Source organism: Arvicanthis niloticus, chromosome 1, assembly GCF_011762505.2.
Source record: "Arvicanthis niloticus isolate mArvNil1 chromosome 1, mArvNil1.pat.X, whole genome shotgun sequence".
Lineage (NCBI taxonomy): Eukaryota > Metazoa > Chordata > Mammalia > Rodentia > Muridae > Arvicanthis > Arvicanthis niloticus.
Genome location: NC_047658.1, coordinates 78648603 through 78669567, shown reverse-complemented (window position 1 = coordinate 78669567; position 20965 = coordinate 78648603). Strand labels below are relative to the sequence as shown.

At 44.5% G+C, this 20965-nt stretch overlaps 1 protein-coding gene across 8 annotated transcripts in view; it reads left to right on the top strand.

The window, feature by feature from the left end:
- Irag1 (inositol 1,4,5-triphosphate receptor associated 1) overlaps positions 1-16186 on the top strand; it is a 109784-nt gene extending 93598 nt beyond the window's left edge. For all 8 annotated transcript variants that reach the window (XM_076940947.1, XM_076940942.1, XM_076940944.1 and 5 more), the window contains 3 exons: positions 6831-6950; positions 8065-8202; positions 12812-16186. In XM_076940947.1, the coding sequence (XP_076797062.1) occupies positions 6831-6950; positions 8065-8202; positions 12812-13055 (502 nt within the window). In that variant the 3' untranslated portion in view covers positions 13056-16186. The remainder of the gene's footprint in view (positions 1-6830; positions 6951-8064; positions 8203-12811) is intronic.
- Positions 16187-20965: the final 4779 nt, after the last annotated feature.

Sequence of the window (20965 nt, the reverse complement as noted above, 5' to 3'; positions counted from 1 at the left end):
TTCTTCCATTTGGGAATAGAATTATTGTATGGGTTTAAACTATTGTAGAGGGGGTAGGGATCCCCAAAGCACAATAATTTTGGGAAAGGTAAATTCCTTTTTAAAAAGTCTTCTTTCGGGCTAGAGAGATGGCTCAGTGGTTAAGAGCACTTACTGCTCTTCCAGCGATCCTGAGTTCAATTCCCAGCAACCACAAGGTGGCTCACAACTATCTGTAATGGGATCCAATGCCCTCTTCTGGTGTGTCTGACAGCTACAGTGTACTAATATAAATAAAATAAATAAAAAGAAAGAAAATATTTTTTTAAAAAGTCTTCTTTCTATCAAGTAGTGGGAAAGAAGACACATTAGCTCCCAGGCCTGGTTTCCCCAGGCCTCCAAGCAATTTGCAGGTCATTCACTGCTAAGCCAGAGCATTATGGGTATTCCTCTGTCATGGGAGGAGCTTACAGCTTATGTTGTGAACTTTTACATTTGCTCCTTGGGAAACATCTGGGTCACAGCTTCCACCTCTCAGGGCTCTCTTTGCGCCTTTCCTCAGTTGGTGGAGTGTAGACCTTATTTCTTCTTTACCTCGACGCGGCCTCCACTTTCTGTTGAAGACTGTGTGTTGTCTGCCTGGCTGTGAACGTGAATGCTGGTCTCTGTCAGTTCAGAGAAGCTCCCAAACTCTCTGCCTCAAGACAGCCTGTGTTCCTCACTCTCAGGATGTGTGACTGCCAAGGTCCCACTAAGGACCCCTCTGGTTACTGTCAACATTTGCCCAGTATTTACACCCTTTGCCACCTACCAGCATATAGTCCTTTCTTCAGATCATGGAGTGTATCCTCTTCTTTCCTCTCGCTTCTTGATCACTCAAGGAAAACTATCAAGAGATGACAAATGAGTCACTAAATAAAAGTATCTAATGTTACAAGTCTTACCATATAAAGCCACAATGCCTAAGTCATGGCCTCTGAACCTACAGAGAAATGATCACTTACACTCTCTGAAATTCTGTCAGCCTTCACTTTGGGCTCACAAGTCCACGTTAGAGCACTTCCATCAAGGGCCTCTTTCAGATCTATGCCTACAGACCCGGCCAAAGCAGAAGATCTAGGTCCCTGCCCTCCTTGATAGACTCTCATTCAAACTAATGTTCAGGCCAGCTGACCGCTCATGTCCAAGACACTGGGGATTAGTAAGCACTCAAGATGTCCTCGACAGGAGAATCTGCAGGACAGCCCCCAACCTGCAGAGTAACTGAGTGAGGATTAGGGATGGTGATGCCATTCACAGGCTTGGAATCAGGAGCTAAAAGGCCCAAGTGAGACTCAGACTCAAGCCAGAGGTTTCCAGGAGGGATTTTGTATCTCCCTCTTAAGCTAACTCGAAATTGCCATTGGCCATGTATACATGGTACACTTCGCTACTGGAAATATATCCAAATAAAGGTGGCTGCAAAAAGGGCATGGAGGTCTAATGGAAGAGAGACTCTGGAGACTCCAAATAATAGCAGCTCCTTCCTATGGACTTATGAGAGGTGCTAACTTGCTTTTTTCTCCAAATGCATAGAATTGTATGCATCATAGATCCCCAAGAGGCCAATCATGAAACAATTTGCCAGTGAAAATAAATTCATGTCTTCTTTTCTTATATGCAGATGCCACATATTCCAGTTTGCCTAGTCATTTTGAAGAGAAATAATGTGTTATAATTTATCAGACATTCATAGTTGCATTGAGCTTCATGTTAAATAATTCGCCATTTCCTAAGTATTCCATATAAGGGAGAGAACTGACTAGGCACGCAATAGGACAATAGAGTAGCCTGTGGCCAGTTCACAGTACAAAGCAGCTGACAATAGTGTTTCATGTGAGCTTAGAGCATTGAGTCTTGCTCTTGCAGGTCATCTCATAACAAACCACTCTTCAACTCATCAAATGTCTAGAAATGTATACATTTAAACATATGGCTAGAGAGAGGGTTTCAGTTACCCTGAAAGATGCACATAGGAGGAGCTGTATGTCTGTGGTCTTTTATTCTTTCATTCTTTTGACATGTGCTTTCAGGTCAGCCTCGTGGAATGTGCTCAAGGAGTACCAGCCTAGTGGGAAAGTCGGACGGGAAGCAGCCTATTATTCCATGGTGTGATCATTGTTGTCATAAGGAAGTGTGGTTGCTAAGGGACCAACACATGAGAAAATGTGCCCCTAACCCTGTGTGGGTGTAAGAAGGGTCAGGGCTCAGAAAATAGTTCCCCCTAAGAATCTGCTTTTAAAGTTAAGCCTGAAGGTTTTATCATCAACTAGGTGAATAGGAGATAAACAGCATTTCGAGGTAGCAGTGAATTCAGAGAAAGATGATGACTATGGTGATGGTGATGACAATTCAGTGTTACTAGCTATAACTCATTCTCTGTATGCCAGGCACCTTTTATCCTAATTGCTGTCCATTTCTTGTTAACCCTGCTAAGGACCTCATGAGGTGGATACATTATTAACATCTCTGTCTTATCGATGAGGAAGATGATGCCCAGAGATACACTCCCTGACCTTATACAGCTAAAAGATGCCATAGCTCATGCTCATAACCTCCTAATAGAAAACCAGAGGACATTCATTGTGACTACAGAGGAAAGGGTAGAAAAGAGAAGTCTTTGGGAGAGAACCAGTGAGTAGATAGGCATGGAGTATAGGACAGAACAGGGGAGTGGAGGGTGTGTGCAGGACCACTCCCAAGGGACAGCAAAGCTGTGATGTGGGAGTGTTAGCAGATTAGTTTTATGAACAGGCCACGATGCTAGCATGTCACAGTGCCATGTTAACTATGGTCTTTAAAATCGATGTCTTTCGTGCTTTTGAAGCAACAAGGTCAGTAAATCTGTACAGCAAACAATCTATCCCCTTATTGTTTATATCCTGGAGAAAATTATACCCCAGAATACTTATTACTCAAGAATCTGGGACTGGATGTGAGGGGGTAAGGACAGTCCCATGATTCAGGTTCTCTGGCTGGGGTTTATCAAAGAAAGCCACTGAACTGAGATGATTTAGCAGTATTTCTGAGCCCAAGAAGCAAGACCTGCCTTTTAGAAAGGTTTGAATATTGTTCACGAATAAACTGACAACTGGCTTGGCTTACAATTTACTTTTGAACTGAGCACAGTGATAAAAAAACAGCCACAGTTTAATGACTCACCCCAGAAAGAAGGCACAGGATCCCAGGGTGAGGACGAACACTAAAGTCCACCCAGTGATTTCTGGGGAGGGCACAGGTTGTGCTCGGCTCTCTTACAGAGCTTAATATGGATTCTCTTAGCCTAACCCAAGTTTTAGGTTTTATGGACGTCCTTACTTACAGGTAGGACCTGTCTTCTTACTAACTTCATAAGCAAGGATCAGGCATATCATTGAGGGGTTGGAGGAACAAAAGAACTGTAGTCTGCACCAGGCACCTTTCAAACATAGGCCATTCCTTGATCAAAGTCCCAGGGAGGGGATGTGCGGGGTGTGGAACATTCTTCCTTTGTTCTGGAAGTATGGTGACAGATCCATTTTAGTCAGTTGGCCTGGGAGACAGTAGAACATCAATAAAGGTCCCAGAGTAAAGAGGATTTGACCCGAGTCCTAAAGATACACAAGGAGAAACTTCCAGGTAGTTGGAGAAGATACTTAGGGGACTCCAAAGCTTGGTCTAAAAATCAGAAAATAACGACAACACTTGCACATCACTATATTTGTCCCACTTCCAAGCCCAGCTTCCTGCTTGGTGTGAAACCAAGGCTCTCCCAGCCTTGAAGCTGTCTGTGGAGGAAGGAGTGTTGCTGGCTATGGGAATGTGGTGGGAACAGCTTCATTCAGCAGATGCCTTGGGCCTTACACAGCAGGCAGAGCCCCAGAGGAGAACTGACAGAGGGCCCAAGGAAGAAAGCTCATCTCGACAGGAAGTTAGTGGGTCAAAGGGAACAGCCCAACCAACATCAGTACTGTGAGTGTTGGCAAGTATGGAATTGTTTCTTATCTGCCAGGAAAGAATTCCTCACAAGGACAGTGCTTAGTTGAAGCATGGGTCAGCATCAACCTGCAGCAGGGCTAAATTTGAGCCTTCTCACACACTGTTACTAGAGTTAAGGTCATAGTCTGTACCCTGGCAGCCCTAACAAGTCAGGCTCAATCACCTACCCTCAATCAGCCAATTAAAAGGGCCAAATTAACAGTAGAAAGCAGAAAAGGATTTATTCATTATGATTAGATTGGGAATTAAAACAGAGATCTATCGACCCTCTACCCAATCTATGTTCATAGTCCTGACAGAAGGGTCGGGTTTAAGTAGAGGGCCAGAGGTTTAAGTAGAGGGCCACATAATTCAACAATTCTGGTCAAGGTGTGCTTCCTCTGTCATTGGTCTGCCAGTCTCAGCTCCACTGGGTGACCTGGCAAGTTACATGTTTTTTTCTGGGAGACAATTTCCTTTCTGGCTGGCCTAGGCTTCTAATCTTCTGCTGGCATAAGATTCCTGAGGAGATTTCACTTTCTTAGGGAATACTGGTTTAACAGTCTGATAGCCAAGGGAAGCTACAGGCATCTTTTCTATTACAATATCCTCATTCCTGCCAGGCAAGGGGGGGTTACAAGCTTGCCCAACCTCAGGCTGGTTAGTTAGGGTCTCTGAGCCTGGGGTTTAATTAGGTCTGTCTCCAGCAAGTTCTCTTTGTACCTGTCTGGCTTTAAGGACTGTAACATGGGCAGCTATAGAGACAAGAAGCTGAAAGTGTGAGGGCCGAATTTCACTTCTAACATAGAAATATACTTCAGAGATAGCAACCGTCCCTGCCCCTGCCTCTAATTGTGTTTTTCTTCACTTGCTCCAGTCAGTGGACAAATAGGAAACTGCACATAAGGCAAAGGTCTCGGGAACAGGAGTGGAGAGTACAGTTTGCAGGAGGAGAAATGTTATGAATAGTTGGTATTTTTAGAGCATTATCTTCCTTGTTCATGACGGGGTTTGGTTTCCAGCCTAATGAAACATACGCTTTCAAGGTCTGAAGGAAAGAAAGCTAAGAGATAAGAAGTTGAGATCAAGAGTAGGAAGCGTGTTGGAGGCTTGGACCCTGCCTAAGGAAAGGCAGTGGTGAGCCTTTAGCTCCCTGCTGGAAGGCTCAGCTTACAGAGTTGGCTTTGTTTCTGGGCTCCGGCCATGACACTGTCACTCCTAGTGGATTAGGGGCACCAAGATGGCTGTGGAGTGAATCCATAGGGAAGAAGTACCTCTTAGGTTGCTTCCTTTGAACTTTTGGTTCCATTCATTCATTAGACAGGTTGCAAACATGCCCAACCATGAGGGGATTGTCCAGTGTGCTTATTTTCCTACTATTTACACAGCGCTAGTACTTCCTGCTGTTTCTCGGCCCTCTCAGATCCCTGTCCTCTCACGCTCTCATGGCATCACCCTTACAAACAACATTTTAGCTTTGTCACCAGGTAGGAGGCAGATCATGTTTTGTCAGGTCTCCACTGCCCCACAGTCCTTCACTTCTACTCTTTGTCCCAATTAAGGAGAGGTTTCTCTTACTTTTCTAAGGTCTCAATTGCTTTAGTTAAAAGCAGTGTCCCTTTGGCCACCTTCTCTCATTTCCTCTGCTGGGCTCTTTCTCCCTGTGCTTGAATTTGCTTGCACTCTAGAGCCACCTATTCAGCCGAGCAGCCCAGCCAGTCACGCCCTGCTCCCCTGATCCTCAAGCTGTGGCTGCACATTTCTTACTTCCCTTTTGTTAAGCACGTTCATCCATTAGCTCAAGGCTCCTTGTGAGCCCTGCATATCACACCCCCCAGGGACACAGAGTTTTAGAAGACGCAGTGAAAGACAGTGAGCCCCAAGGCTCTGCCCTCTTCTGTCTTGCACCCACCTCTCCCACTGCCACTTCTGTTGTTTTATCCAGCTCCTTTGTCCTCATGCCCTCTCCTTAAGCCACCATCTGTTCTTTATGTTCCTACAACACCAAGCGACTATTTCTAGTGAAGAACTCATCTCTGCCTCATTTGGGCATCTCCAACTGTCCACCAACATCTGTTCTCGGACACTTCATATGCACGACAATTTATTCTGTTCCAAACTTAGCTCCTGCCATATTGATTGTTCTCAGCAACTCGGATCTCCCAGCATCCCTTGCATCTCAAAGTCTATTCTCTATCTCTTGCCTCAGATGATCTCTGCACAGATATTTTATCCCTGAGACTGGGGCTTCAATTTCAGTACCTCAGAGAGGTATTTTGTGACCGTCCACTCTTTGTGACCATCCTCTCCTTGTCATTTTCTGTCACTGAACAGTTTCTTTCATAAATATTATAATTCATAATTAATATCATTACCTTTCCTTTTGCAAAATTCTACACTAGAAAAAAAAAGGGAGAGGCTTCTCTTTTCCTCCTGTAAATCCATATCGCCTTGTACCAGTAACATTATCATATTCAAGGCACAGTTGAAAGAATAAATGAAAGTCATGAGACACAGGGCAGCTTATGATATTTCCATCTGTCTCCTTGTGGCAGTGCTCTGCCACCTGTAACACTTGCCTGTCCACTCATAGCACCTCCTCAAATAAGGATAAAGTTGGATTTGGGATACAAGGCTAAAGGAACTGATGTAGGGTCTGCCTCAGTGGTCTGGGGAAAATTCATGGACTGTGTCTTTATGAAATCTCATCTCAAGGTAGATGTTTTAAAACCAAAAAGCCAGTGAAAGAGCCTGAGTTGTCTCTTTGAATCAGGAACTAGGCCAAAGATATGGTTCTGTCTGCAGATGTGCAGTGTCTCCCTGCAATGATGCCCTGCACTTCCCTTCTCTCACAGTGGAAAGACAAATGCAGAGGCTAACTGTGAAGTGTGTGCCCCTGTGCCACTCCCAAGCTGCCTGGAGGAGACGAGCCAGGAGGCCAAGGCCAGGGCAGAGGAAGAAGCCTACAACAAAGGGTGAGTCAGACCTCGCCACCCCGAAGGCACCTGGCAGGACTCAGAAGAGAGCTTTCCACACCCTGGCTTGCTTGGGAGTTTTCGGGAAGCTATCAATGGGCCCAAAGCCTCTCCTTCAGGGAAGCAGGCCACAGGGTGTGCTCAGACAATGGCTAGACTTGACTAGACTCCTCTCTTTCAGGAATGCTGCTGCTGCCTAGAAATGTCTAAACATTAAGGGCCTGGGCTAGGTTCTTCTTGGTGCTGCCTGAGGCTTCCTGACACATGTGTAGTTATTGCCAACGCTGCCCAGGGGCACCTTCAACTGAGCTTCCTAGAATTTCTCTGGTCTTCTGTGTAAATTGGGCTCCTCTTTCCTGTCCTTGTCCCACCACCCTTGCCTATCTGTAAATAAGCTGCATTAGCAACCAGGGCCAGCTACCAGGCACTGGGAGAGAGCATTGAGCAAGGTCAAAGGCCCAGGACTCAAGATAGAAACTGACCTTTAACTAAGCATGGTACCCCATGGACTCCTGAGGGAGGTCCAGCTTACCATAGGCACAGAACCCCATGGTATCTGTGTGTAGTCACTCAGTCGTGGGTGGTGTCATTCCAATCAAACAAATAAAGTTAGACACCTGGCTGTCTGACAAGTGAGCATACTGTATTCATGGAAATATGTAATCCCAAGAATCACTAGGGGCCTTTAAGAAAAGTTTTTCCCCAAAACAGGAGAGCAAGGTAACTCCCTATGTCAAGCTCTGGCACATCTGAGAAATACCCCAGTATCCTGAAATGAGTGGGCCCCTAAAGTTGAAGCTCCTAGGTTCTACAGGGAAAATGCAATCTTATCTCTGGGGAATGTTTTGTAGGATAACAACCAGCATTAGACCCTGTCCCACATTTTTTCCCAGTCAGTTTGTCACACTGTCACATAAACAGGAAGGATGGCTAAGGAGTAAGGGGAAATGGTACTGACATGAGTCGTGGTGTGGTTCCCAGCTTTTTCCTGTTGTATGGAGCCACAGGAAGTGCGCAATAACTGGGGGTTCTTGAGTCCCTTCCCCCAGGGCCTCAGGCAAGAATGTCCTGTGTCTGGTTCTCCCAGACTCAACTGTTCCTCTCTGCCCTCTAGATACCAGGAAGGGGTAAAGAAGACCGAAGAACTTCAAGACCTAAAGGAGGAGGAGGAAGAAGAACAGAAGTCAGAGAGTCCTGAGGAACCAGAAGAGGTAGAAGAAACACAGGAGGATGAAAAGGACCAGAGAAGCAGGTTGGAAGCCTACACTTGGATTCCAAATGGGTTGCAAGTCATTTAACTGCACAAAATGGATAGAAACTCCAGCCCTCAATGGCAGTAGGTCTGGGGACCAAATTATTGGCAGATGAAATTCAAATTCTTGACTAGCAGAACTCAAGAAGGCAATTAAGTACAGAAAGTCGAGAAAGTCAGGTTATCAGTGGCATATTTGCAAGAGCTGAGGGTGTCAGAGGAAGTCATGGACAAGGCAGGGAGCCATTAATAGTTCTTAGGAGCTGAGAAAGGGAGAGGTACTCTTAATGGACTCCCAGCCAAGCTCTGGTCAGCCCATTCCACAGCCTCCACCACAGAAAAGCCTAGATCAAAGGAGCTGGCCTGAATTCCTAGAGAGGGTTTAGAGAAAAACAGGAACAGCTGAGGGAAGCAGAGGGAGCAGCAACACAGGGAACAAATTTAGGTCAAGAGCGAAGTTCAGTCTCTGCCAGGACCCTGCTGACCCTGCTATGTTGACCAAACACTGGGTTATTTGAATGGTGTCTTCACTTTAGGTTGGAAACGAAATAGTTTCTGTTTCAAGATATCTCCTTCTAACCAGTAGAAACAGTGATGGAACACGCAGAGAGAAGTTCTGTGTTCTTGTTCCTCTATAGGTGTAGGTCTCACTGTACTGTGCACAACAGTATATTAAAGACAAAGGAAGACAAAACTGGCACCAGTGACTGAACCCAGGATCTCACACAGAGTAGGCAAGTGCTCTTCTACTGAGGTACATCCCCAGACCAAGAACAACAGAAATAGCCTTGTCTAGTTGAGGGGCATTCCATGCAATGAAGTCATAGCCCTACTAGGCCAGGACTATCCCACACAGGAATGTGTTTAAGGACAGAATAAACTATCCCTGAGAAGAGGCATACAGTCCTCTAAGGAGTATATCAACACTCTAGATTTTTAGAAAAGCCCTAATTTCATAGATTCTGCCCAACTGTCTCTATTAGTACATGAAGACCTTGGTTTTGCTTTGTTTTGTTTTTCTCAAATACAGTTATAGCAGTCTTGGAACACTTCACTGAAATCTTCTTTTAGACCCCCTTGGCTCAGTCCAGAACTTCTCTGGATAAAACTGTTAGCTGTATGATCAGCTGCCACTGACCTCAGACACAATGTCTGTGATCTGAACCTCCTGCTGGCAAGCCCCAGAACCTTCTTACATGTAATGATTAAGGTAGTAAGTAAAGACTGGAAAGATAATAACTGTATTTCAAAGCCCGTAGATGCCATTGATAAAGCCCCGTGGTAGAAGATGCAACCAGCAGGAGGGGCTTAGCCTGCCTGGGTCAACCCCATTGTCAAGGGAAGAGCTTTTTCAGAGTGCCAGGGAAAATGCTTCCTCACAGTGAACAGGCCTGTGCCAGTTACACCACCTTCTTTGGTGAAAGACCCTCAAGTTAAACCATGGAAGCACAACCCTGACTCCTGGCAACTGCATCCAGGTCCTCCTCCCTCTTGGGGGTCATCTGCATTTATTTTTCTGACCACCAGGCTGCCTTTGTCAAGCCCAAGCCTGGACACAGTCCTTCTGTTGGCACCTTGAACTCATCTAAGACAGGCTAGAATTTCAAAAGAGAAACAGAGCAGGCACATGACTATAAACAGTCTGGCTTACAAAGCACAGGCCTTATCTAGCTAAGTCAATCACTGGCAAATAGCATCCCCCTCCTGTCTCATGAAAGCCAGGGGAAGCAAGGCTTTGCCTGGGTCCTCGTCTGCCCAGCTTGTGAGTAACACTGGACAATGGCCATTTGCAGCACCAGGACCTGTAGAGCCTCATCAGACTCCCATCTTTCAATGCCTGATTAGAGTTTTTTAAGTTTGGTGGAGATAACTTCCTCAGATGACTGATACAAGACCAGAGTCATGCCCTCCAAAGAGCCTTAGCCTTCAGCACAGGAGTACAGCTTCACTTTTTCAGACTCAGCCCTTCTTCACATTTATTATATAAACTGCATACCCACTGTCATAAAGCTCCTCTCTCACCTATAACCCAAGCCAGACTGATCCCAAGAGCTGTCATGCTTAATGCCAGACGATGCTCAGTCTACTGTGGAATCTGTTAGAACCAGAGTTACCTGCAGGAGCCTTCACTTGAGTGTGAGACCTCTATGAGATGTTGGCATTTCACTAGCAAGAAGTTACCAAAAGTTCCATATGGGTTGGAAAATGTCTCAGTTATTAAGAACACTTGTTACACAATCATAAGGATTGGAGTTTGGACCCTAGCACTCAGGAGTTTGGACCATAGCAAGCTCGGCATCCTGTGCACGGCTTGTTACTCCAGCTCCAACAGTGGCAAAGACAAAAGGATCACTGCAACTTGCTGAGTTCTAGTTATCTAAGTAAACATGGACTCTAGGTTCAAGGAGAGACCCTTCTGCAAAGGGATAGGGGAGGATAGAGGGAAACATCCTGTGTCCTCTTCTGACCTTCATGTGCGTCCATAAGTGCATGCACACACACGTGCACACACACACACACACACACACACACACACACTCATACATACACAGGAAATTTTACGTCTTATTTTATACATTTTAAGAAACATCAGGACTGGAGCGATGGCCTAGTGGTTTACAGTACTTGTGCTCTTGCAGAGGACCCAAATTTAGTTCCCAGCATACACGTCATGGCTCACAACTGTCCTGACTCCACGTTCAGGGTATCTGATGTCTTCTGGCCTTCATGGGAACCAGGCATGCATATAGCACACATACATATGTGCAGGCAAAACATTCATACACACACAAATTAAATAAATTTTAAAAATATAGAAATAAATAAAAACCTCTGAACTAAGCCTAAAACTAAGCCTAGCAACTAGCCCCTTATTTAAAGGCTTCTACATCAAACTATAAGTCTCTGTGTTTAAGTTTCTTCTCTATCATATGTAATAAAGTAATCTGTTACAAATGTTGATCACTGGTGGAACACTGGGTGAAGTAACCCGATGTTCTCTTAATGCAGTCTGTGGCATTATTAGGGATACAAATAAGATTCACAATATATAACATAAAACTGGTTTTTGTGTTTGGTTTTTTTCTCACCACTGATTCAGACTTGTTCTATGGAGTTGAAATGGAACTTAAACAGGTGCCTTCACTTTTCCACTAATGCTCAGGAAACAGAAGCTTTAGCCATCAAAAACTGACCCAGAGGAATTCTACTTCTGGCCTAATTTTATTTCCAGTTTCTCTTATGGTCTAAAAACTGGGTGACCAGTTAAGGATCGTGCACCCAGATCTTGATCTGCTCTTTTGTAGATTTGGATGGGTTTGGGGGCTGGAAAGATGGCTTGGCAGTTCAGAGCACATCCTGCTCTTTCAGAGGATCTGAATTTATAACTTCCTGTAAACCCAGTGCCAGGGGATCTAATGCTGCTGGCTCCACAGGCACCTGCACTCCAGTGTGCACGCTCCTCCTCTCGACATATAATTTGAAAAAATAAATCTTTAAGCATGGATTTAGAGTGAGCTTCTCGCCACACCAGCAGCCCGTTTCGGACTATAAAAATAGAGCTCAAAAAATGACTCCATTTTGGATTCCAGCTGTATCCCACTAGGATCCAAAGATAAATAGGGCTTGAAGGAAGGAAGCTTGTAATTCTAATCTCTCCCTTTCCAATAGTTGCATAAGTAGCCAGTGATTTTTCTCAGAAGCAAACATACTAAGCTATCGTGTAATGGCTTGTACAGCTGAGATCGGTCTACTTCCCACTCCTGTAATGACTTTTACAGCTAGAATGGCTTGATGGGGTCCCCACATGGACAAGTGACCAACTGCTGTTCCCTGTGGCCCTGGCATCCAAGGCAAGCATTCCGAGGACCTGGCCCCTTTCTTAGGAGAACATTTGCTGAATATTTTGACCCATGGCAAGCCTTCTGCTTCCTACCAGCTCTCTGTTCAAGCTTCAAGCTTGCCGGGCAGCTGGTATGAGCACTTGAGTGTCTGTGGTGTGACTTGGTACCTACAGGAAGCCCTCAGTCACTCTCCCCACTGCTTTGGTCTGGTAACCTTCAATAATCTTGCTTTACAAATCATAGAATTGGACTTAGACACAGGAGAAAAATACAGCTTGCTTAAAGTGTGCAAGACATCTCCAGAAAGCTCTAGGATGGCACTCTGATCAATGTCTTTTTACTAAGCTGAAAAGAGAGAGGATGGGCTGGGGGAAAGTTGGAAAATAAGCTAGGAGAATGTGGCAGTTGAGGAGAGAGGTGCAAGGGAGAGGCAGACAAAGAGGAAGAATGGAGAGAACAGGGTTTGGAAAGAGTGGGAGAAGAAAAGGATGGGGATAAAGAGATTGGTAAACATCTGCATGAGCCTCCTACAGTATGGACCAGTGGCACCAAAATTACCCAGGGATTCTTAGATGTTAGCTGTGGGATTCTCATTCAGAAGGCCTGGATATTTTGAATACAATCTGCCAGGTGGTGCTCTGTATTGTTGAACTTAAGAGCCACTGCTTTAGACAGCATAGAAGGAATCTCCAGGCAGGGAACTATAGGTCTGGGCATTAAGACATGTGCCTGGTATACTAATCTCTCTATCTATATTTTATTGACAGCAAACTTGAAGAACTGGTCCACTTCCTACAAGTCATGTATCCTAAATTGTGTCAACACTGGCAAGTGATCTGGATGATGGCTGCAGTGATGCTGGTCTTGAGTGTTGTGCTTGGGCTCTACAGTTCCTATAACTCCTGCACAGAGCAGGTCGATGGGCCCTCTGGGAGATCCACCTGCTCTGCAGCCCAGCGGGACTCATGGTGGAGCTCGGGACTCCAGCAAGAACTGCCAGCAGAGCAGTAGGACATTGAACTTCCTAGCCATGCCTCGCTCTACTGCATTCACACAACACCTTGCCCCTAAGTACAGTGTGTCAGGCCTGGTTTGCACATGTGGCCACCCATCCCATTGGGGAACAAGGAGGCTCTCTCCTGTCACTGTGGAAGCTACTCACAATAACCTGATGCTTTGAAAGGATCAACAAAAGATCGAATCATGTTCTGGGAAAGTGTCTGGTTAACAAAGAAGCCACCTTCATTAAGGACTCTAGCCCAAGGGAAGAGTCCTGCCCCTGGCTCAGATGGATTGGGAGAACTGAAACCTCTTCATTCAGGGGAAAATGAGAAGCTTGCTTTCCCCTTTTTCCTATGTTTCATGGTCAGTAAGACTTGTACTTAGTGGCCAGTACTGACCGTAAGGCTCAGACTTGGAGTCACAACATAGATATTGTCCCACTTTTCACTTCATGTATCACAACCATTCTTTCGTCTTCTCTCTCCCTTTCGGAATCACCATTTCTTTTCAGAGAGTGGAAAAGCTTTCTCATAAAAATACACAAGCTAAAAGTAGCCCCATGCTAGAAAGGAAACAGGAAGATGTGAATTAATATACAATGAATCTGTATACATGTGGACAATACACAAATTTGTGCACAAAGACACTCACTGTCTGGAAGTGTGCTCTGTTCAGTGGCACCCATGTTATGCCAACCAATTGGTTTTCACTAGTTATTGGTCAGCAGTCACCAGGCACAAACACAGTGAGCCCTCCACACACTCCAAAGATGTTTGACTCCCCTGAGAAGTCATGTCTTCGTTCTACTTCGTATGTCAGGTTGGAGCTGCTGTTTGGCACAGTCTGTTCCCTGGTTGCTTGCTCCATTTGAAAGTGATCCTACACAGTTAACCCACCTCTTGGGTAAGAAAAGGTGTGCCTTCCACTTCTGACTCTCACTCTGCCTTGCACCTCAGGACTACAGTTTTCATGATATTTCCAACCCATCTGAGTCCTTCCAAGGACCTGTTCAGCATCAAACTGAAGGCAGTGCGTCCTCCTCCAGCATGGTGGCTCTCCACACTGCTCGGTGGTTTCCTTCATTCAGCTCTCTTCAGTCAGAGATGGGGCTTCTCTTATGGTTGCTTTTTCTGTTTCATTGGTTTGGTTGCTATCACTCATGTAGAATGTATTGTGATCCAAAAAATATCTGTGTTATATAGGCAGTAATTCATTAGTCCTCAAGAAAAACAAAATCTGAAATACATATCACTCTCTCCATGTTCAAAAAAGGAAACAGAAGCATAAATGATACAAGAGTACACACACACACACATAAGTGCACACATGTGCATATGCACACATACATACATACAATAATTCAACTTGTCAAGCATATATTGCCAATAAGTAAGTCATTCAAACCATTGTGGTCTGGTTCCATGGACTGTACTCCTGATATTCTTCACCTGTGGGTACCTTCTCCAGCTGGGTGCCTTCCAGTCTGATCCCACTCCCCCAGCTAGCCCTTCAGCTGCTCCAGGCCAGCCATGGTTCCCAATGACATTGTGTCTCCCATTGTCCTCTAACACAGAAGCATCTTTGCTGTCTTTGTTCTCCTCTCTTTCTCACCATTCTTGAGGACCAAGCATCAGCACCACCCCTCTATACAGGCCTCTGTGACCTCCTTTCACACTCTCACATACCCAACCTAATGGGTGGCACCCACTTAGTGCTTCTGGTACTTGTTAAACTTTAACCGTTGAACTGTATCTACTATCTAACTTATTTATATATCTATCTCCCTGGATGTTTTTCCTCAGGTACTATGTCTTAGCATTTCTTGTCTAGGTACCTAGCATGGCAAACCCTTGGGAGTGAGTCATTTAATGTTGGTTAAAAGAACAAGTAAATGTTCAAGGTGGAGAGCAGCCTAGAACACGTGATGTTTTGAGGTGGCTCAATACTGTCACCTTTATGATGATTCCTATTCCCATGAGAAAGCTGTCATGACTGATTCATGACCTCATTTTATTTATATCTTTATCAGAGAGAGCAAGAATAAAGTCAGACTATAGCAACACCATTTTCAAGTCCAAGAACCTGACTCTGTGCAATCAGTCCCTTCAGAGAGACATGCTCTCCCCCAACTAGGCCTCACTTTAAATTACTGTTTTTGAAGAAACATCTTTACAGTGGCTAGAAAATGACAGACAGAGAGAGAAAGAGAGAAGCCCAGGGATGTGCTATTAAAGGTAATGAGGTTCAGAGCCAGGCAGAAGGATTTTGCAGGCAGGGGTAGGGCTTACCTGGAGGCTTCCATGGGATCAGATATAGCTGAAGGAGATTTAACTACATAAACACCTCTAAGTCACATCCAGGGTGTACAGGGAATGAAGAGAGAGCAGCTGTTAGGCAGGACTCTGTGGGGGTTGGGGGGAGGTATCCAGTCTCAGCCCACCCCCACAGCAAAAGAAGATCCAGCCTGAGTGAGCCCATTGTCCACTTGGCCTCAAATTTCCCACCCCTGTTCTGGGTGAGACAGAGTTGAGGAGAACACGAGTGAACTGTTTCAGCATCACCACTGGCCTCCAAGGCCTGCAGGAGTCCTCAGGCACAGACCAGCAACCACTTTGCTCCAGCTGTAAGGACAGTTGAGGAAAAGGACCTCTCCAAAGAGCATAGCTTTATTTGGAATGGCATGGCTGAAAACACACTTGTTGGTCTACCCTTTCAGGAAAGCGAGGAACAACTTGGAGCAGTCGCAGCTGCTGCCACACATGGCCAGTGACATGGAAGCCAGCTTTGTGTTTCCAGATGTAACTGTGAAATAGAATAAAAGTTTCCACTCAAGATGCTCCTGAAAGCTGACATTTCTGCTTAAGCCTGAGAGTCTGGTTGCCAGCCTTCTATTGCAAAGGATGTGTTTGCATCGCCACTGATGTCACTTCCTAAAAGGACCTTCATGTTCTAGCCATGAAGTCATATGACTGTCTCTTTTGTGCAGTCTGGAAGAGGGTATTGCAAGGGAGGCACTGGATGTACATGTCACCAACTGTCAGTCCCTAATGCTGTTAAGCCTCACACAGGTAGGTGTGGCAGTGTTGAACTCTAGAGTGTCACATAGCTGAGTTTTAAAATAAATGCACATTTCCAAACCATTGGCAGAAGTCAAAAGCCTCTTTGTTATGTGGAACGAACCCTAATCTTTCTCCAGTGCTGACTTAGATCCACAAAGAACTATAGACTTGAATTTCTCCCAGAAAACACAATCAGGATCTAATCTAGAATAAGTAACACTTCTAAAATGTGTCTCCAGAGACATCTGTTACTTTTCCTGTGGCTAAAATACCCTGGCAAAACCAACCTAATGGGGAAGGGTTTATTTTGGCTCACGATTCAATGGTATAGCTTGTTGTGGTGGGGAATTCTGGCAGCAGGAGCATAAGGCAGCTGGTCACACCGTAGTCAGGGAGCAGAGTGATGAATGTCCTCAGCCCACTTTCTGCTGTTCATACAATCCAGGATTCCATCCCAAGCAATGGCACAATCCAAAGTGGGCAGGTCTTCCCACCTCAATTAACCTAAAGATAATCCACTATAGGCATGCCAGAGGCTCATCTCTTAGAGACCAGGACCTAGATGATTCTAGATTTGATCAATTTGACAATGGCCATCCTCCAGCTCCTGGAGCTTCTGACTGTGAGATACAACTCTTGCTGGTGTGTTACATTTGATGGGACTGTTAGCCTTAAGATAGTGAATTCAGTTCTTGTGGGAGACAGTTCTCTCCTTCTGCCCTATAGGCCCTGAGGATTGAACTCAGTTTTAAGAGTCAGTGAGAGAAGCACCTTTACCCACTAAATCACCTCAACAGTCCCCAGGGCCTTGTTTGTTTGTTTGGAGACAGGTTCTCACTTTGTAGTTCAGAATGACCTCAAACTCATGATCCTCCTGCCTCTACCCTGTGAGTGATGGGATTACAGGCATGCATGACCACTCTCAGTTTAAGAAGAGGTTCATTTGCTTCACAGTGCTGAAGATTCAAGGTCATGGTGCCTTTATCAGTTTTGTTCTGACAAGGAATTCCTAGTAAAGGGACAAATGGTAGTGACAGGAGTGGGTGTTGGAGCCAGCAGTCACTTGTCAAAGCTAGAAGCAGAGAGAAAAGGGGTGACCAAGTTAGGCTTGCTCCTCAAATAACAACTCTCTCACAAGAACTCCCAAAGGAACTGCACAAGGAAAACTCCCCTCTAGAACCTTCTTCCTAACTTGGTACCACCCTGGAGAGCCAGTATTTAATCACATTGGACCCTTGAGTAACAGGCAAACTGCATTCGATCCACAGCAATGATCTTCATTATGTCATTTCTCTGGCATTACTGAACCCCTTAAGCCTGCTGATTGCTGTGACTTCTATTCTTCCCCTTGATGAGTGGGAACTTTCATTGATAGCATCCAGATTCTGCTTCAGCAGTACATATGGGAAGTGGTATATAACCTTTTAAACCCATAGGTCACCAGACTACAAATTACCACAGCTATACTTGATTAGAGTACTGAGCATGTAGTGGTTTGAATGAGAATGGCCTCCATAGGCTTATCTATTTGAATACTTGGTCACCAGTTTGGTGGAACTGTTTGGGAAGGATTAGAAGGTGTGGCCTCCTTGAAGGTGGTATATCAACAGAGGCAAGCTTTGAGGTTTCACAAGGCCCGTGGTCTATGGATCAGGGTGTAGACTCTCAGCTACTACTCCAGCACTGTGCTCCCTGCCATGATAGTCATTGGCTCACCATCTGAAACTATAAGCTCCCACTAAACGTTTTCTTTTATAAGTTGCCTTGGTCATGGCTTATCATTGAAATTGAAAAATAACTAAGACAGGGCATAGCTCAGAGATCATGGACTCTGTGCAGCCTAGGACCATGAGTGGCCTCCCTTGAGAAATGTATTGTGTTCTGCAAAAGAGAGAAACAGTGAATATTCAAAGAGTTGAATATTGGGTGACCAGGTAGGGACACTCAAGCACAGACCATTCCATGCTCAGCAACTCATTTTCCTCTTGGAGTACATAGCTGAATTAAACCTCCTTAATCAGGTTGGATTGGGGACGTGTGACTCAGTTCTGATTGCTCAACTATAAACAGGAGTGACACATTCCAGGCTTGGCCTTGAAAGCGTTCATCAGCACCGTGATCTACACTCTTTACCGGGTTGCTGGTTATTGTGAAGATCCAGGAAGAGAACTCTGGAGGTAGTAGAAGACAGGTGGAAGCACCCTCTCTCTCTCTGAGAAAACTGTGTTGTGGAGTCCTCAGTATTCACACCCACTATTCCCACCATTACCTCCTGTCAGTCAGCGGGACACCACATAGACTTTTCAAGCCAGCCATTGAGTTGTGGGGTTGTTGGTTGCAGCAGTTAGACTTCAGTGAATAATACATTTGTCCACCTGTATATTTCTTAAAAATAATCCTTACCTAGGACCATAGAACTACTGTTATTTTTAGTTCCTGTAACTCCATCATTTGGCAGGCAGTGAAAACTGGGGCCTGGAGAATTTAAGTGCTCTTAAAATATGCTCCAGGGCATGTGGATTTTTAGTGTTAGAATTTAAACTCAATATGGACATCATCCTCGACCCAGTACTCTGGATAGTACTGTATTTCTATACTGCCATTTTTCAAAACTTCTACTCCTTCTAAGCTGTGATTGCATGTGTTGAACTTGAAAGGCAACTAAAAATCTATTCAGATCAAAGTCATATATTTACATATATGTGTGTGTGATATAGTAATACATAATATATATGTAATATTTGGAGAGGCAGTGAATTCCAGTCAAGTTTTCAATCACTCACCTTGAACAGAGAGGCTCCTTTTTAAGGTGGTAGACTTCTTAAGCATAGACTTTTGGTTGCTCAGAATGCTGAGACTAGGCAGCTGCTGAGTCTTCAGACCTAATCAGAATATTTATACCATTCCTCTCCCCATCCCCACCCCACCCCAAGACTAAGGAAAATAGGTGGAAGAGGAGGCAGAAAGAATATAAGAGCTGCAGTTTAAAAAAATGCTGTGAGATCCTGTCTTTGGGGCATGATGAAGCATAGCCGCTGTGGTCACGTGGGCCAAGATTCCACCACATTCCATCCCAGCCAGGGAAGGTTGCTCACCAGCAGCTATTGGCAGTTAATGGCTGCTAGAGGAGAAGTCATCATTTTTCTTCAGAAAATAGCTACTACTAAGTTGTCCATGGTACAGCAAACAGCTCTACTTCCATGCACATGTAAACAGCCTTAACTAAGCTCAGTGGGTTACAGGAAAAAGACATGAGCATGGGAGGGAGACTTGCTGAGAAGAAAGAGTGGAGGAAGAGCAGGAAAGAGCTAAGAGAGGGAAATGGGGTGAATATTATCAAAACACATTATCTACATGTATAAGATTGTCATTTTTTTAAAATAAAAAAAGGTCTAGGCTAGCTTTAGCTACATAGTAAGAGCCTATCTTGAAAGCAATATTTATTCCCAGTCATATTCTAACAGTGGCTAAATTCTTCTCTCACCCAGGTCATGAACAAATTGTTTCCGTACTTTGGAAACTCACCGCTTAGCTCTGGCAATCATTCAGACTCCCTTTTATCCAAGAAGCCCCAACTATCCTTTCATTTATAAAATCCAGTGTTGTCTCATTGCTCCTAAATTATTTCTCACATGCTTTGCCTTCTACAGCTAATTTTTCCCTTCCTGCTGTCCTCTCTCCCTTCTTGTTGTGATGATTTGTTCTTTCTCTTATGATGCTAAGCATCGAGGATGATTTTAAAAGGACATGCTTCCTACCTCGTTTTCTGGAACTACATTGCTAGAGTCACATGTTCTTATGCGGGCCCCAGGGCTTGTGTGCAAACAAGTAACAAGTTTACATTGGAGATATTCAGGGGCTATTTCCTTGCTTTCCTAGAAGCTCTCAGTGTTTGTGAAGAAAAGAGTTTCATTATTGACATTTTCTGCACATATATCTAAATATGTAACTGGTACAATTAAGTAGAGCTAGTTATCCATGTGATTCAGGTGTTAAGTTAAACAGGCAACACTCAGTCTGGACAAAACTAAGTTCTGTTCTTGCAGAGGACCTGAGTTCAGTTCCCAGCACCCATGTTGGGCAGCTCATAACTATGTGTAACTCCTCTTTAGGGTGTGACACCCTCTTTTGGCTTCCCTAGATATTTGCACTCATGTGCACATAGCCACATATGGACACACACACACATTAATTAAAAAAATAAAAATGAATCTTTGAAAAGACAATACCACTCCCATAAAGGACACCTACTTTTGAAGAAAACTCACAACCTTTTGCTCAAGGCATTACTCCAAAGCTCCAACTGTAATTATTGAAGAAGAACCACTGGAAATCTCATTTGGAGATACATAGTGCATTCTGATTTAACAGTGTGGCTGTCTCTCAGATGTGTCAGACGAAGACGTTGGAGTCTGAGGTTGAATCCACCAGCATCCAGCTAAAAGTAACTACAGGGTCTGTGACACAATAATCCCTGTGGTGATCACTGTTATACAAATCAAAACTCCTTTTGTAAGGCGCAAAGTGTTTAATTTTCAAAAATAAATGGTTACTTGTGTTTTATAACTATGAATTTTAAAAACTATTAATTAATATGTACACATGCTTGTGAGTAGGTATGTGCCGCCATGAGTGTGGGTGTCTGCAGAACTTAGAAGATGGTATAGATGCCCTGGGGTTGGAATTACAGGTGGTTATGAGCTGCCCAGTATGGGTTCTGGGAGCCAAACTCAGATCCTCTGAAAGGGCAGCTTATGCTCTTAACTGTTGAGCTACCGTTTCAGCCCTAGATAAGACTTTTTATGAGTCTCGTCTCTCTGAAAAATGAATCTCCTAGCAATGTTGATCTGTTCAGTGTGT